At 43.2% G+C, this 17,500-nt stretch overlaps 2 protein-coding genes across 3 annotated transcripts in view; one reads left to right on the top strand and one right to left on the bottom strand.

Moving 5' to 3' along the window:
- The window catches only part of itpr1a (inositol 1,4,5-trisphosphate receptor, type 1a), a 93,117-nt gene extending 82,116 nt beyond the window's left edge, over positions 1-11,001 (top strand). Inside the window, exons 59-61 of the mRNA XM_047814058.1 lie at positions 491-651; positions 5,722-5,883; positions 10,088-11,001. Of these exons, the coding sequence (XP_047670014.1) occupies positions 491-651; positions 5,722-5,883; positions 10,088-10,174 (410 nt within the window). The 3' untranslated portion in view covers positions 10,175-11,001. The remainder of the gene's footprint in view (positions 1-490; positions 652-5,721; positions 5,884-10,087) is intronic.
- Positions 11,002-16,685: 5,684 nt separating this feature from the next.
- The window catches only part of pfkfb4b (6-phosphofructo-2-kinase/fructose-2,6-biphosphatase 4b), a 12,694-nt gene continuing 11,879 nt past the window's right edge, over positions 16,686-17,500 (bottom strand). The window contains exon 13 of one of the 2 annotated variants that reach the window (XM_047814012.1): positions 16,686-17,500. This exon is cut by the window's right edge and continues 9 nt beyond it. In XM_047814012.1, the coding sequence (XP_047669968.1) occupies positions 17,142-17,500 (359 nt within the window). In that variant the 3' untranslated portion in view covers positions 16,686-17,141. The other variant, XM_047814013.1, reaches the window with a different exon arrangement.

Genomic DNA, 17,500 nt, shown 5'->3' with positions numbered 1-17,500 from the left:
GAGATCTCTAAATGAAAATATCAGAACATCTGACCATGAACTGAAGAGAAAATGTTCATACACCAAGACAACTATCACAAGCAACAGAAATGTTGTAGAAGGACCTGAAGCAGTCAGATCATGTGAGGACACCCAGTAAAATCCCAGTGTTGAAGCTCTTCTGTACTGAGGAACGGATTAAAGTTCTTCTAATCTGTTGTACAGAACTGATCAAAAGTTACTGGACACTTTACTTACAGTTATTACTGCAGTTATTACAGCTATTATCTGAGTCACAACAGATCTGTAATGTTGGATCATTTTTTCTCAATATGAAGAAGTATAAATTGTTAGCTTATTTCTCTGATTGTGTGTCCACTTTGTTTACTTTTGGGACTTGCACGAAAATCTGATGATGTTTTGGGTCGCATTTATGTGGAATTATAAGAATTTCTAAAGGGTTCACAAACTTTTAAGCAACACTGTATATACATTTTGTGTGTTTGTGTAGGGTTGGAGAGAGACAAGTTTGACAACAAGACAGTAACATTTGAAGAACACATCAAAGAGGAACACAATCTTTGGCACTACCTGTACTTCATTGTGCTGGTGCGAGTAAAAGACTCCACAGAGTACACGGGTCCAGAGAGCTACGTCGCCCAAATGATCAAGGTGAGAGGAGTCTTTTATCAGGACTGGAGTTATCATGCTGGAGTACGGATCAAATTTGTGATCATTAGTAAGAGACCGAGAAGGTGACACAGTGAGGACGTCCTAGGTCATAAAGTGTCCCACCACTCCACAGTCAGTAAACCTGATTGAACATGTGAGAGTGTTAAGGAGACAACATCCAGACATCCCAGTTCACCAAACACTCTATGCCCAATGAAAAGCTATTCACTATTATTATTATTTTATGCTTTTTAGTTCTATTGTTTTATATTGTTTGTACAGCACTTTGGAGAACACCTGCTGTTTTAAAAAGGTGCTCTATAAATAAACTGATAACTGATAACATAAAAATCTAAACTAAACAAATGTGTTTTTATCCTGGGCTTAAACACTGAGACTGTGTCTGAGTCTTAAACACTAATTGGAAGTCTGTTCTATAACTGTGGGGCTCTGTGAGAAAAAGTTCTGGCCCCTGCTGGAGACTGTAGAACCTGAGGTATTACCAAATATCCTGCACCTTCTGATCGAAGTAGGAATGATGGATCAAATATTATATCCCTGATCAGAGACCAGTAACAGGACATTTACCACTTTAACTAGCGCTGTCTCTGTGCTATGATGAGGCCTAAATCCTGACTGACACATTACATGAATATTATTCCTATGTAGGTCTGAACATAACTGCTGAGCTACAACCTTTTCGTCTCTAGGTTATGACCGTAACCCTAGTTCCCCGAGGAACAAGACGCTGCGTCAAAACGCTATGGGAACGCCCCTGCGTGACCGCGCTCTGAACCACATGTTTAATCTGACCATTAGGCGTTGGGACGTGACGTCATCAGTGGGTGACATCGCGTAAACAGGAAGCTACAAATGGCTGCGAGATGGACAAGACGCTAGCTCCTGTGAGAGAAGGTAAGCGCCGCAGGGATGCAGGGAGTGTGGCACAGAGACGCAGCGTCTCGTTTCTCGGGGAACTAGGGTTACAGTCGTAACCTAGAGACGTTCCCCTTCGAAACTCGAGCTGCGTCGAAACGCTATCGGAACGAGTGTCCAATCACGCCACACTGACCAGACCCTGCTTAGAGATGAGGGCACCTGCACGTAGGACAGAGGAGCCCGGGGTGGCTCTGAGGTCAAAGTCATAGAACCTGACAAAGGTCAGAGGCGTGGACCAACCTGCAGCGTCACAGATGTCTTGGAGTGCCACTCCAGCGGACCAGGCCGTAGAGGCCGACACACCCCGGGTGGAGTGCGGAGAGGCCAGAGGACTCGTGAGCCGACACAATCGCATCCACTACCCATCTGCTCAACGTCTGCTTAGTGGCCGGGAAACCTTTCCTATTAGGGCCGTAGCAGATGAGCAGCTGCTCCGACTTTCTCCATGGACTTGTCCTGTGGAGGTAAGTGACCAGTGCTCGCACTGGACACAGTCGGTTCTGTCGCTCCTGTTCGGGGGCTGTAAATGGAGGAGGGCAGAATGCCTGCAACACGACAGGTCGTGAGGGGGCCGAAGGCTCTGGGTGGAGGTGAACCAGGGTTCCGTCTGCCTGTGAGAGGAGATCCCTCCCGGGGGGAATTTCCCACGGAGGGCCCTCGAGTAGGGACACAAGCCATGGCTTGCCCAGCCATCGAGGTGCTACCAGGAGGAGACGGACTCCATCCCGGTGAACACTCTCTCGAACTCCAGGGAGCAGTGCGATTGGGGGAAAGGCGTACAGGCGTAGCCTCGGCCACGACTGTACCATGGCATCCAGACCTAACGGGGCTGGGTGACAGAGAGAGAACTAGAGGGGACAGTGCGATGTCTCCTGGGTCACAAAAAGATCCACCTGGGCTCTGTAGAACCTCTGCCATATGAGCTCCACCACCTTGGGGTGCAGACGCCATTCCCCAGGCCTCGGCCCTTGCCTCGACAAGGCATCTGCTCTGACATCTGAATCAGAATCAGCTTTATTGCCAGACATGTTTTCACATGCGAGGAATTTGTTTTAGTGACATAATCTCCAGTGTAACAGAATGACATATGTAGTATAGATGAAATTGTATGTACACATATACAGGTGTGAAATGTGCAGTTAAAATAAACATATGAAATATACATATGCAAATAAGTATACAATATATACAATTTGTATGTACAGATGTACACATTCAACCGTCCCGGGATATAAATGGCCCTCAAAGAGAGGAGTCTGTCCCGAGACCACAAGTCGACCGCTCGTGCTAGCGTGTACAAAGGGCGAGATCGGAGACCCCCTTGGCGGTTGATTGTCCATGCAGACCAATACATGGCAATCTCTTAGGTCTGAGAGGAAGTGTTTTAACACCAAAAATCATCTCCAGGCAATTTATGTGCCACGAGAGACGTGGGCCGCTCCACAGACCCTGGGTGGAGTGGCCACTCATGACCGCTCCACACACCGTGAGGGAAGCGTCCATCGTTAGCGTCACGCGACGACATGGAATCCTCAACACGGGGCCTCAGGACAGAAACGTTCGGTCTTTTCAAACATCCAAGGCTCGGAGGGGCCTCATGGAGGCCGAGCAGGATTATGCTGGACGCTGCCACCATGAGACCCAGCAGCCTCTGGAACTGCTTCACAGTGAGTGGCTGGCCTTCCCGCACTCTCCTGACAGAGGTGAAGATGACTTCAACCCGAGCAGGTGACAACCATGCCTGCATCCTGGCCGATTCCCATACCACGCCCAAAAAGGTGGCTCTCTGCATTGGAGAAAGCACGCTTTTGCTGGTGTTTAGTCAAAACCCAAGCACCTTCATGCAGGCGAGGAGGACATCTCGATGCTGAATCGCCTGGCGCTCTAACTGAACCAGAATCAACCAATTGTCGATGTAATTTAAAATGCGGATGCCCTGGAGCCGCAGCGGGGTCATTGCTGTGTCGACACATTTCGTGAAGGTGCGGGGCGAGAGTGCTAGGCCGAACAGGAGGACCCGATATTGGTAAGCTTCGCACCCGAAAGCAAACCTCAGGAACCTCCTGTGTGTAGGGAGGATGGAAACATGAAAGTATGCATCTTCCAGATCTAATGTGATGAACCAGTCCCCAGACCTGATCTGAGTCATGACCTCCTTGAGGTTGAGCATCCTGAACCTGAGCCTCCTGAGAGAATGGTTCAAGGAACACAGATCTAGAATGGGACACAACACGCCATCCTTCTTCGGAACGACGAAGTACAGGCTGTAGAAGCCTGACTCGAACCGAGGGGGGAACCACCTCGATGGTTCCTTTCCTCAGGCGTGTGCGCAACGGGGTTGAAATGGGGAGGAGAGGACGCGAACTGAACCGTGTAGCTGTCCTCTATGGTCCGCAGGAAACACCGGGAGACTCCTGGCAGCTCCTCCCAAGCTGTCAGAAAGTTCCTCAGGGAAACCAGCCCCTCGGGGCTGGCCTCTGACCCACTCAGAGCAGCTGGGGCTGCGTCCTGCAGCTGATGATGCCTCGCGAGAGGCAGCGGACCCTCCCCTCCCACAACGAACCTTCGGGTGGAAAGGTGGGGAGCGAACTGCTGGAGGGAAGCTGCGCCCTGAGGCACACCTTGTGGCAGAGCTGGCAGACCGGCCTCCATGACCCAAACGGCTGAAGCAATGTACTGTAGCCGTTGATACCTCCTGAGAGGCAGTGAGTCTCATCCATCCATACCAATGGCCTGGTGCCCGGGTGGTGCAGGGGAGGGATGGGCACCGTAACCTGAGGTGTGCTTCATCCCCCCAACCGTAGACCTCAGGATCTACGCACCACTGCCCGTTTGTTGGAGGCAAGGTCATTCTGCCCCTTCTTGGGCCCAGAGCATCGCCTTGGGCCCCTAGGCCCCACCCCCGGAGATCGGGTGGCCACACTCTGTTTCTGGGCTTCGTGGTGCCCGGAAGGACCAAGCTGGGACTGCCGTCGAACAGCCCCACGAGATCGCAGAGGGAGGTACTGCTGAAATGCAGCCGACTGCTTTTTAGACTCCTGGAACTTATTTACGACCGCCGTCACAGCGTCGCCAAACAGTCCAGGAGGAGCCATCGGTGTGTCCAACAGCACAGCTCAATCCTTGTCTGGGAGGTCGGACAAGGTGAGCCACAGATGCCTTTCTGTGGCCACCAGGGCCGCCATGGACCGACCAACGGCCCGCGCCGTGTGTTTCGAAGAGTCAAGTCGGCAGTGCGACGCAACTCCTCAATATCAGCGGTTCCGGAGCTAAGTCCCTCATCCAAATCTCATAGCAGGTCAGCCTGGTATGCCTGCAACACACCTATGGTGACACAGAATGCAGGAAACACTCGTCCCCCGAGCCCCACGAGCCCCGGCGCCGCTTTGCCTCAGCAAGAGCGGGACCGGAGCTGCGAGGGAGAGAGCTCTTCTCGAAGAGCGCTCTCCGAGAGTGAAGCATGCGCATAGCCATGCGACTACAATGCGAGCAATTGACTCCCTCGAGAGCTGATTGTGCATGCTCCACTCCCAAGCAAACAACACACCGATCATGCGAAATCCTTCCCGGTAATGAAACGGGAACACGGAAAAACAAACTTATGGAAATTCTGTCTGCTAGCCATCATTCGATCAGAAAAAAACACAGTGCTTACCTGAATGAGCAGAAGCTAGCGTCTTGTCTATCTCGCAGCCATTTGTAGCTTCCTGTTTATGTGACGTTACCCGCCGATGACGTCAGGTCCCAACGCCTATTGGTCAGATTACACACGTGGTTCAGAGTGCGGTCACGCAGGGGCGTTCCCATAGCATTTCTATGCAGCTCGAGTTCAGAAGGGGAACTAGGATCTTGGAAATAAAGGGGAGGTTTAATATTGGCCTATAGTTGGACAGCTGACAGGGTTCAGTGGTTTGCGATTTTGATAGAGACTCGTTAGTTTCTGTTAGTTGCTTTATAAGTGAGTCCGCTGAATGCTGTAAACATGTTTATATATTTTTATATTTTATTTTACAAGCTTAACCTTAGCATGATGAACCAAACTGAAACCATCTAGCCACGGAAAGGAGAAAATAAGGGCAGTTTAATTGTGTGCTGTTTTCTTCTTTCCATTTATCTCTCTCTCTGAGACAGGAACATAATTTGGACTGGTTTCCCCGTATGAGAGCCATGTCTCTGGTGAGCAGTGACTCAGAGGGAGAACAGAATGAACTTCGCTCCCTACAGGACAAACTGGAGTCCACCATGAGACTCGTCACCAATCTGACCAATCAGCTGTCAGAGCTCAAAGAGCAGGTCTGTGTTCCACTCCGATTATATACACACACACACACACACACACACACACACACACACACACACACACACACACACACACATTGTCAGTTGAAAGTTTGTGAACCCTTTAGACATTTGTAAACACTTGATTCAAGAAAGAGAGAAGGTTTTTCGATTCCTCTGTATACCTGCACATGTGGTGGCCTTGATAATAAAGAATCTTGAACTTTATGCATAAATATGAACCAGGACATCTTCAGATTTTCACATTTTTTGAAAGTCCCAAAATCAGCCAAAGTCAACACAATCATACAGATCGGACAAACATATTATACTTGGTAATTTTTTTATTCAGGGATTTTATTTATGCGAACCTTTCAGTTTTCAATTTCAGTTTATTTGTATATCACTTTCAACAATTTCCCCTTGTCTCAAAGCAGAAGTAAAGAAGCAGAAGAGAGAAAAAAAAGAAATATATATATATATATATAAGATGATGGAGAAAAATAAATAAATGAATACATACAATTAAAAATTAAAATTTTAAATTAATTAAAAAAATTAACTTAAAATATAAAATATTAGATATCTGTCCCTATCACTAATGAGCAAGCCGGAGGTGATTTTGGTGAGGAAAAACCTCCTGAGATGAAGTACCTTAAGCATCTCAGTGTGGTACAGACGCTGCCGGGCCTTCACCAGGGTGTTGATGTGACAGGACCAAGACAGGTCCTGTGTGATGTGAACACCCAGGTACCGGAAACTGTCCACTCTCTCCACTGGGGTCCCGTTGATGTTCAGCGGTTGGTATGACCGCTCCTGCTTCGTGCTGAAGTCCACTATCAACTCCTTAGTCTTGCTGACGTTCAGGAGAAGATTGTTCTCCTGGCACCATCTCTCCAGGTTTTTAGTCTCCTGTAGGTAGGCCGTCTCGTTGTTGTTGGAGATCAGGCCCACCACAACAGTGTCGTCAGCAAACTTGATGGTGGTGGTGGAGTTGGAAGTGGCCACACAGTTATACGTGTACAGTGAGTACAGCAGGGGGCTCAGAGCACAAACCTTGGGGAGCTCCAGTGTTGAGGGTGAGGGTGGATGATGTGTGGTTGCCCACCTGTACAGCTTGTGGTCTGTCTGTCAGGAAGTTGGAGATCCATTGACACAGCAGCAGGCTGAGTCCCAGGACCTCCAAATCAGAGGTGAGCGTGGAGGGAATTATGGTGTTAAATACTGAACTGTAGTCCACAAACAACATTTTCACATAGCCCTTTTCTGCAGTCCAGGTGGTTCATCATGGTGTGGAGAAGATGAACAATGGCATCCTCTGTAGTGTGGTTCTGGCCGTATGCAAACTGTAGTGGATCCAGTGTGTCTGGTAGTGATGCAGTGATGAAGTCTCTGACAAGTCTCTCAAAGCACTTCATCACTACTGAGGCTACAGGGCGTTAGTCATTGATGCAGGTGGGCTGGGGTTTCTTTGGGACAGGAACAATGGTGGACTGTTTGAAGCATGAGGGGACAACAGACTGTTCCAGTGAGAGGTTGAATATCTCAGTGAACACCGAAGCTAGTTGGTCAGTGATGCCTTCTGGTCCTGCTGCCTTCCTGGTATTCACTCTCTTGAATGCCCTCCTCACGTCATGCTCCGAGATGGTGAATGTGTTTACCTCGCCAGCTCTCTCAGCGTGCATGCTGTTTGTGACGCTAGCATCGCTAGCGTGGTTAGCTGCAGCCTCGAAGCGAGCAGTGGGCAGCCATTTATGCTGCGCCACCCAGGGAGCAGTTGGGGGGAGTTCGGTGTCTTGCTCTAGGGCACCTCAGTTGTGGCCGGCCCGAGACTCGAACCCACAACCTTAGGGTTAGGAGTCAGACTCTCTAACCATTAGGCCACGACTTGAAATAGGTCTTCAACCGTCGTTTGAAAATAGCCAGTGACTCAGCTGTCCGGACCTCTAGGGGAAGTTCATTCCACCCCCTCGGTGTAGAACAGAAAAGAGTCTTGTAGTAAACTTCCATCTTACCCTGAGAGATGGTGGGACCAGTGGGGCAGTGCTGTAGTTTTGAGGGTGTGAGGTGCAGTGTGAGGAGTGATGAGGACTTTGAAGGAAGAGGAAGATGATCCATTTTTTGGCTTTGTAGGTCAGCATCCGTGTTTAAACCTGATGTGTTCAGCTACAGGAGCCAGTGGAGGAACACAGCAGTGTGGTGGTGTGGAGAACTTAGGCAGGTTGAAGACAAGTCACACCGCTGCATTATGGGTCATTTACAGAGGAAGAATTGTGTTCATATGTAGACCTGATAGAGAGAGCTGCAGTAGACCAGTGTTGACATGACAAGACAAGAGACTGAACAATATCTGAGCAGCCTGTGTGGGGAAAAATGGCCAAATCCTTCTAATGTTGCAGAGAAGGAACCAACATGAGTCTGCAGATCCTCTCCAAACAAGTTTTTGTTTTACTCACCATTCTCTATAAACCTTTGTGAGTAAAAATCCCAGCAGGAGATCAGAAGGTACAGAAATACTTAAACCAGCCATCTGATGTGAACCTTAACTGCAGCTCTTGACCTGTATCTGCAGGATTGTCTGATTATATTTCTACATGAATTGAGTACAGGTGTTGTGAACAATGAGTGTATGCATCTCGCAAGGCCTTCTGCTCTTCATTACCACTATCATCAATAGATCCATAGCATCTGGTCAGGTACCAACTATTTTCAAGAGAGCAAGGGTTTTTCCCATCTTAAAGAAACCTGCTCTGGATCCATCAGACATCAGTAACTACAGACCGGTATCATTCTCTCGTTTCTTTCAAAAATTCTTGAACGTATTGTCTATAATCACCTGTCTGTCTATTTCTCACAGAACAACCTCCAAGACCCCAAACAGTCTGGCTTTAAAGCAGCTCACTCTACCGAGCCAGCCCTTTTGGATGTCTCTGAGAAGCTACATGCTGCTAGATCAGTCAAACTATCATCCGTCCTCATCCTCCTTGACCTTTCAGCAGCGTTTGATACGGTCAACCACAAGACTCTCTTATCCACCCTCAGGAGTCTTGGGATTTGTAGATCAGATTGGGAATGGTTTGCTTCCTACCTCAAAGAACACATATCAGGTAACATGGAGGGGAGTGACATCTGCTCCACACAGACTCTCCACTGGTGTCCCACAGGGTTCAGTACTTGGTCCTCTTATCTTCTCTTTCCCACCCTCAGATGCCACAGCTTCTGATCTCAGCATGTCTGGCAGAAATTTCATCATGGATGACTGCTCAGTTAAAGCTCAATCGTAGCAAAACTGAACTGCTGATCATCAGGTGATTCATCCCCAGGTCATGATCTTGCTATATCCTTGCACAACGATCTGATCTCCCCTTCAGCCACAGCTCACACCCTTGGGGTAACTATGGACAATCAACTGTCCTTTTCCTCTCATGTTGCTAATGTGACTCGCTCATGTCGGTTTCTTCTCTACAACATTAGAAGGATTCGGCCATTTTCCCCACACAGACTGCTCAGGTACTTGTTCAGTCTCTTGTCATTTCTAGACTGGATTACTGCAATGCACTGCTGGCAGGTCTACCTATGAACACAATCCGTCCTCTGCTAATGATCCAAAATGCAGCTGCCCGGCTTGTTTTCAACCTTCCAAAGTTCTCCACACCACCACACTGCTGCGATCCCTCTACTGGCTCCTGTAGCTGCACGCATCCGATACAAAACACTGATGCTGGCCTACAAAGCCAAAACCAGACCAGCTCCCTCTTACCCCGAATCCCTCATCACTCCTCACACTGCACCTCACACCCTCAGATCTACAGCACTGCCCCACTGGTCCCACCATCTCTCAGGGTAAGAGGTAAGTATACTACAAGACTCTTCTCTGTTCTGGCACCAAGGTGGTGGGATGAACTTCCCCTAGAGGTCCGGACAGCTGTCACTGGTTATTTTCAAGCCGCGGTTGAAGACCTACTTAAGAAACACTTCCACTAGCACTTCCTTCCTTATCTTTTGCATTTTAAAAAAAACCTTTGACACTTTTTCATTGTAACTTTGAACAAAAGTTTTAAACTCATGGTATCTTAAGTCTGTAACCGAGTGAGCAGCATTAATGTAGTCAATGTTATCGAGATTTAAGCACTTATGTACGTCGCTCTGGATAAGGGGTCTGTCACATGCTGTAAATGTAAATGTGTTAACATTGAGTATGTGTGTGTCTTATATGCAGATGACTGAACAAAGAAAGCACAAGCAGCGGATTGGTCTATTGGGAAACCCCGCCCACCTCAATATCAACCCCCAGCAGCCTGCATGAAGGGTGGAGACAGGAAGTAATTTGTGTGTGTGTTTGTTTATCCATAATTCTGTTCAGTGTGCTGAACATCCTCATGAGAGAAAAGACATTATTGTAACAATCTAACTTTCTGTGTGTGTTGGTATCTTTTACCTGCTTAAAGAGCACAGAAACTGGGGTTCATCACCACAGCAGAGCACTGAATCACTGGTTAAAGTGTGTGTGTGTATCAAGCATGTTCATGTGCCCATTATTTGTGTTATAAACAGGTCACAGCTGGAGAAACTTTCACAGAACTTTCACAGAACAGAGATTTTTTTATTGATTTTATCACAAATCAGAGGATTAATTTTATTTTCTATTCAAACCAGAATTTGGAGACTTTGGTGTGTCAGTTGTTAGAACATGTGATTTAATTGTTCACCTTTTTAAATCTTGTTATTGTGTAATAGAAACCAACATTAGATAGATAGACAGACAGACAGACAGACATATAGACAGACAGACAGACACAGACATACACATAGACAGACAGACATAGACAGACAGACATATAGACAGACAGACAGATAGACAGACATACTTACTTTAGTGATCCCAGATAAAATTCATGTCACATGGACTTGACAGAATCCTGACAGAGTTGTTGCACTGTTTTTGTCACAGCTTTAATAATACAGATGTTTGTAGGTTTTATTTGACAGAAATGACGTGTGTGACTTTTACCCACATATTTATCCACATGCTGCCTGTGTGCATGATGCAATGCTGTAAAACACTACGGTTTTCAATCAAATGGTTTATTTTAATATTGTAATAAATGTTATAAAGAACACAGAGAAATGTAAGAGTTTATACTCGTCATGGTTTAATGTTCCCTCATCCAGCTGTAAGACTGAAGCAGCTCTGAGGACCACAGAGTAACAGTAAAGATTCTGATCTGCAGTGTAACATACAGTGTACATGTAACATACATGTAACATACAGTAACATACAGTGTACATGTAACATACAGTGTACATGTAACATACAGTAACATACAGTATACATGTAACATACAGTATAACTGTAACATACAGTAACATACAGTGTACATTCAATTCAATTCAAGTTTATTTTGTATAGCGCTTTTTACAATAGACATTGTCTCAAAGCAGCTTTACAGAACATAAACATAAAGCAGAAGGTAGACATAATTAATGATAAAGGAAATAACGAATAATAAAAGAAATAAGAATTAACAGAATAAAAATTCTAGATTATTATTAGATGTATATAGTTCACAGTGTGTATGTATTTATTCCCCTATGAGCAAGTCTGAGGTGACTCAGGCAGCAGTGGCAAGGAAAAACTCCCTTAAATTGGTAAAGGAAGAAACCTTGAGAGGAACCGGACTCAAGGGGGAACCCATCCTCATATGGGTGACACTGGGGTGTGATTGTAATATACAGTCAAACAAATGGTGTATTGGTGTGAGGTTTAAGGACTTCTGATCTTCTGAGTACCACAGAGTCTAACTGGAGATGTCTCAGGATTCTTAGAGTCGGCCTCGGCTCAGTGGATGTCCAAAGGCTTCGTCCCACAGAGGACGATGGGAGCTGGTACAGTGTCTGGATGCCTCGGGATGGGTACAAAGAGAAAAGCAGTGGAAAGGGATTAACATATCTGCCGTTCATAAAAATGTGCTGGTCTGATGTACTGGTGCATGATATTATGGGATGTATTATGTGTACGCCTGACTGAAGAGATGAGTTTTTAATCTACATTTAAACTGGGAAAGTGTGTCTGAGCCCCGAACACTATCAGGAAGACTATTCCAAAGTTTGGGAGCTAAATAAGAAAATGCTCTACCACCTTTAGTAGACTTAGATATTCTGGGAACTACCAAAAGCCCTGAGTTTTGTGATCTCAGAGAGCGTGAAGGATTGTAACGTGTTAGCAGACTAGTTAGATACATGGGAGCTAAACCATTAAGAGCCTTGTACGTAAGTAGCAGCAGTTTGTAGTCAATTCTATACCTAACAGGTAGCCAGTGTAGAGATGATAAAATTGGGGTTATATGGTCATACTTTCTTGTCCTAGTGAGAACTCTGGCAGCTGCATTTTGGACTAACTGTAACCTATTTATTAAAGATGCAGGACAACCACCTAGTAATGCATTACAATAGTCCAGTCTAGAGGTCATGAACGCATGAACTAACTTCTCAGCATCAGATACAGACAGGATGTTTCTCAGCTTGGCAATGTTTCTAAGGTGGAAGAAGGCTGTTTTGGTAGTATGGGCGATATGATTTTTAAAAGACAAGTTACTGTCTAGTATAACACCGAGGTCTTTCACTGTACATGTAACATACAGTAACATACAGTATACATGTAACATACAGTAACATACAGTATACATGTAACATACATGTAACATACAGTATACATGTAACATACAGTAACATACAGTAAACATGTAACATACAGTGTACATGTAACATACAGTAACATACAGTGTACATGTAACATACAGTGTACATGTAACATACAGTATACATGTAACATACAGTGTACATGTAACATACAGTATACATGTAACATACAGTGTACATGTAACATACAGTATAACTGTAACATACAGTATAACTGTAACATACAGTATACATGTAACATACAGTAACATACAGTGTACATGTAACATACAGTGTACATGTAACATACAGTAACATACAGTAACATACAGTATACATGTAACATACAGTATAACTGTAACATACAGTAACATACAGTGTACATGTAACATACAGTATAACTGTAACATACAGTATACATGTAACATACAGTAACATACAGTGTACATGTAACATACAGTATAACTGTAACATACAGTGTACATGTAACATACAGTAACATACAGTGTACATGTAACATACAGTATACATGTAACATACAGTGTACATGTAACATACAGTATACATGTAACATACAGTAACATACAGTGTACATGTAACATACAGTATACATGTAACATACAGTGTACATGTAACATACAGTATACATGTAACATACAGTAACATACAGTGTACATGTAACATACAGTATAACTGTAACATACAGTATACATGTAACATACAGTAACATACAGTATACATGTAACATACAGTATAACTGTAACATACAGTAACATACAGTGTACATGTAACATACAGTATAACTGTAACATACAGTATACATGTAACATACAGTAACATACAGTGTACATGTAACATACAGTGTACATGTAACATACAGTAACATACAGTATACATGTAACATACAGTATAACTGTAACATACAGTAACATACAGTGTACATGTAACATACAGTATAACTGTAACATACAGTATACATGTAACATACAGTAACATACAGTATAACTGTAACATACAGTATACATGTAACATACAGTAACATACAGTGTACATGTAACATACAGTATAACTGTAACATACAGTAACATACAGTATACATGTAACATACAGTAACATACAGTGTACATGTAACATACAGTATACATGTAACATACAGTAACATACAGTGTACATGTAACATACAGTATACATGTAGCATACAGTAACATACAGTGTACATGTAACATACAGTATAACTGTAACATACAGTAACATACAATATACATGTAACATACAGTAACATACAGTATACATGTAACATACAGTATAACTGTAACATACAGTAACATACAGTGTACATGTAACATACAGTATAACTGTAACATACAGTATACATGTAACATACAGTAACATACAGTATACATGTAACATACAGTATACATGTAACATACAGTAACATACAGTATACATGTAACATACAGTATACATGTAACATACAGTGTAACTGTAACATACAGTAACATACAGTGTACATGTAACATACAGTAACATACAGTGTACATGTAACATACAGTAACATACAGTATACATGTAACATACAGTGTACATGTAACATACAGTATAACTGTAACATACAGTATAACTGTAACATACAGTATAACTGTAACATACAGTGTACATGTAACATACAGTATAACTGTAACATACAGTATAACTGTAACATACAGTATACATGTAACATACAGTATAACTGTAACATACAGTGTACATGTAACATACAGTATAACTGTAACATACAGTATACATGTAACATACAGTATAACTGTAACATACAGTATAACTGTAACATACAGTATACATGTAACATACAGTATAACTGTAACATACAGTATACATGTAACATACAGTATAACTGTAACATACAGTATAACTGTAACATACAGTATACATGTAACATACAGTATAACTGTAACATACAGTATAACTGTAACATACAGTGTACATGTAACATACAGTATAACTGTAACATACAGTATACATGTAACATACAGTATAACTGTAACATACAGTATAACTGTAACATACAGTATACATGTAACATACAGTATAACTGTAACATACAGTATAACTGTAACATACAGTATACATGTAACATACAGTATACATGTAACATACAGTATAACTGTAACATACAGTGTACATGTAACATACAGTATAACTGTAACATACAGTGTACATGTAACATACAGTATAACAGTAACATACAGTAAACATGTAACAAGCAGCTGAGGAATAAATCTGTACACTCTAACATAAAGGAGGAGCTTCATTTATATCCTCCTCACAGTTTCTGTGTCTCTGTGGGAAACACTACACACACACTACGCACACTACACACACTCACTACACACACACTACACACACTCACTACACACACACTACACACACTCACTACACTCACACTACACACACTCACTACACTCACACACACTCACACTACACACACTCACTCACTAATCACACACTACACACACACTCACTACACACACTACACACACACTCACTACACACACTACACACACTCACTACACACCAGAGGTGGCAAAAGTACATCCTTTAAGTAGAAGTACAGATACTCGTTTTTTTTTAAAAGACTCCAGTAAAAGTAGAAGTAGTGACTACACTCTTTTACTCAGGTTAAAGTAAAGAAGTTTGGGCTCTGACACGTACTTAAGTAAAAAGTCACCGTTACTACTACTGTTTAGTGTCATGCTGGGAACTGGACGTCATGTTTTATATATATATATATGTGTGTGTGTGTGTGTGTGTGTGTGTGTGTGTGTGTGTGTGTGTGTGTGTGTGTGTATGTATATATAATTTTGGAGTGTGCTGATGGATATTTGTGTTCATCAGCCACAAGAGTGTTATGAAAGGCAGGCACTGATGTAGGTGAGGTAGGGTGGAGTCAGCGTTCACATTCATCCCAAAGGTGTTCAGTAGGGATGAGATCAGAAAACAACCACATATAGCAGGAAAGGTCAGGTGACCCAATACTTTTGGAAGTATAATGTATACCAAGTGTATCACCAAGGCCATATCCCAAACTGTAGGGAGATTCCAGCTCTGTGCTTCAAAACAACTCAAAGTTATTGTGATGTTTTACAAATGACAAAATTAATGTTCATTAAATTAAGCACTTGGTGTTTTTTGGGTTGACCCCAGGGGCAGTTCTAGGGTTTCATCTTCAGGGGGTTTTAGCCCTCAGTGAGAATTTAAAACAAGAACAGCTCTATATTATATATTATATGACAACTCTGGTAATAAGAATAGTGACATTTCACTGCTTTTGGTTGCCGTCTTTGCGTCTTTCCCCCGATTAACATTATAGATAAACGCCTCCAGCTCTGACTGCGCGTGCACGCTGCGCGTACCTGTGCTTCTCCGTTCTAATAAAGCAGACAGCTGAAGACGCACGTGTGAAACACTACAACACACGCGTGTAAAAGCAAAGTAAATAAAATCGCTCTTGGATCAAACGGATAAATAATTTTCTTTCCCATCGACGACACGTCCTGCATTTTAACGTCATTTTTATTGTTTATTTATGAAAGTAAAAATGCTCCTTATAGTTTTAGGGTGGCTGAGATTACAGACAGGGGGCTGAAGCCCCCCTAATAAAGGGCTAGAACCCCCCCTGGGTGACACAATTCACAACGCATTCGCCAGGAATCCTTTTTGACGCCGATTATTACAAACATCTCCCTCATATATGGCCATGTGTGTTCAGGAATGTCCTCGTTGTTAGTTATTATAACATCGGTGACTCCCTCTGAATGAACATTAGCCATTCCTTTTGTAGGCGCTGCTCATTGTTAGCTCCGCTATCCTTAGTCTATGTCTGATAGCCAGTAAATAATACAGTACACCAGTCACATGGGGAAAAAGCCGCACACTGATAGGATGATAGGCTGGAAACAGCGTCCAATGAGAAGGAATAATACTAAAAGTAACGAGTCCGTTTGGGAAATGTAAGAAGTAAAAAGTACAGATATTTGTGTACAAATGTAATGAGGAAAAGTCAAAAGTTGTCCGAAAAATAAATAGTGGAGTAAAAACTGATACCAGAAACATGTACTTAAGTACAGTAACGAAGTATTTTTACTCTGTTACTTCTCACCTCTGACTACACCACACTACACACACTCACTACACACTCTCACTACACACTCTCACTACACACACACCACACACACACCACACACACACACACACACACTGAAATTTCTTTTTAGTCCACATTTTTAATCCAGAAAATTAACTCCTCACTCCAATCCAGTCCTCAATCTAATCTATTTTAATCTAATCTGATTCATTTTTACAGTGCCTGAATAAACCAGTGCAGGTTTTAGGTTAAAGCTCACAGACTGCAGTTAAATAGAAGAGCTCACATACTGAGGTGTTTGTGGCACAGCGTCACTTTACAGTAAACATTATTTACATGTTCAACAAAAAGTGTTTTAACATTTTGAAAAACTGTAAACTTTAATGAAAATGTAGAAGTGATGAAGTAAATGATGGAGTTTCAGCTGCAAAAGATCAGCATGTGTGTGTAAATCTCACTGTAAAACACACACACAGATCGGTCTACAAGACTGGATTCCAGTCAACACATTATTATTATTATTATTATTATTATTATTATTGTTATTATTATTATTATTATTATTATTATTATTATTATTATTATTATTATGACAAAAAGTGTCAACTTTCACAGTGCTGATGGAAGAATAATGGAGGATTACTATTATGGAGCAAATAAACAGGAGTGTGTGATGGTGTGTGTGTGTGTGTGTATCTGTGTGTGTGTGTGTGTGTGTGTGTGTGTGTGTGTGTGTGTGTGTGTGTGTGTGTGTGTGTGTGTTCATTGGTGCGCAGGGACGGTGAGCAGTGCCTTCTCGGCCAGACGAGACAC

Source organism: Tachysurus fulvidraco, chromosome 5 (genome assembly GCF_022655615.1).
Source record: "Tachysurus fulvidraco isolate hzauxx_2018 chromosome 5, HZAU_PFXX_2.0, whole genome shotgun sequence".
In the NCBI taxonomy this organism is placed as follows: Eukaryota; Metazoa; Chordata; class Actinopteri; order Siluriformes; family Bagridae; genus Tachysurus; species Tachysurus fulvidraco.
Note: the sequence above shows the minus strand (reverse complement) of the source record. Positions and strands in the feature narration are given on the sequence as shown.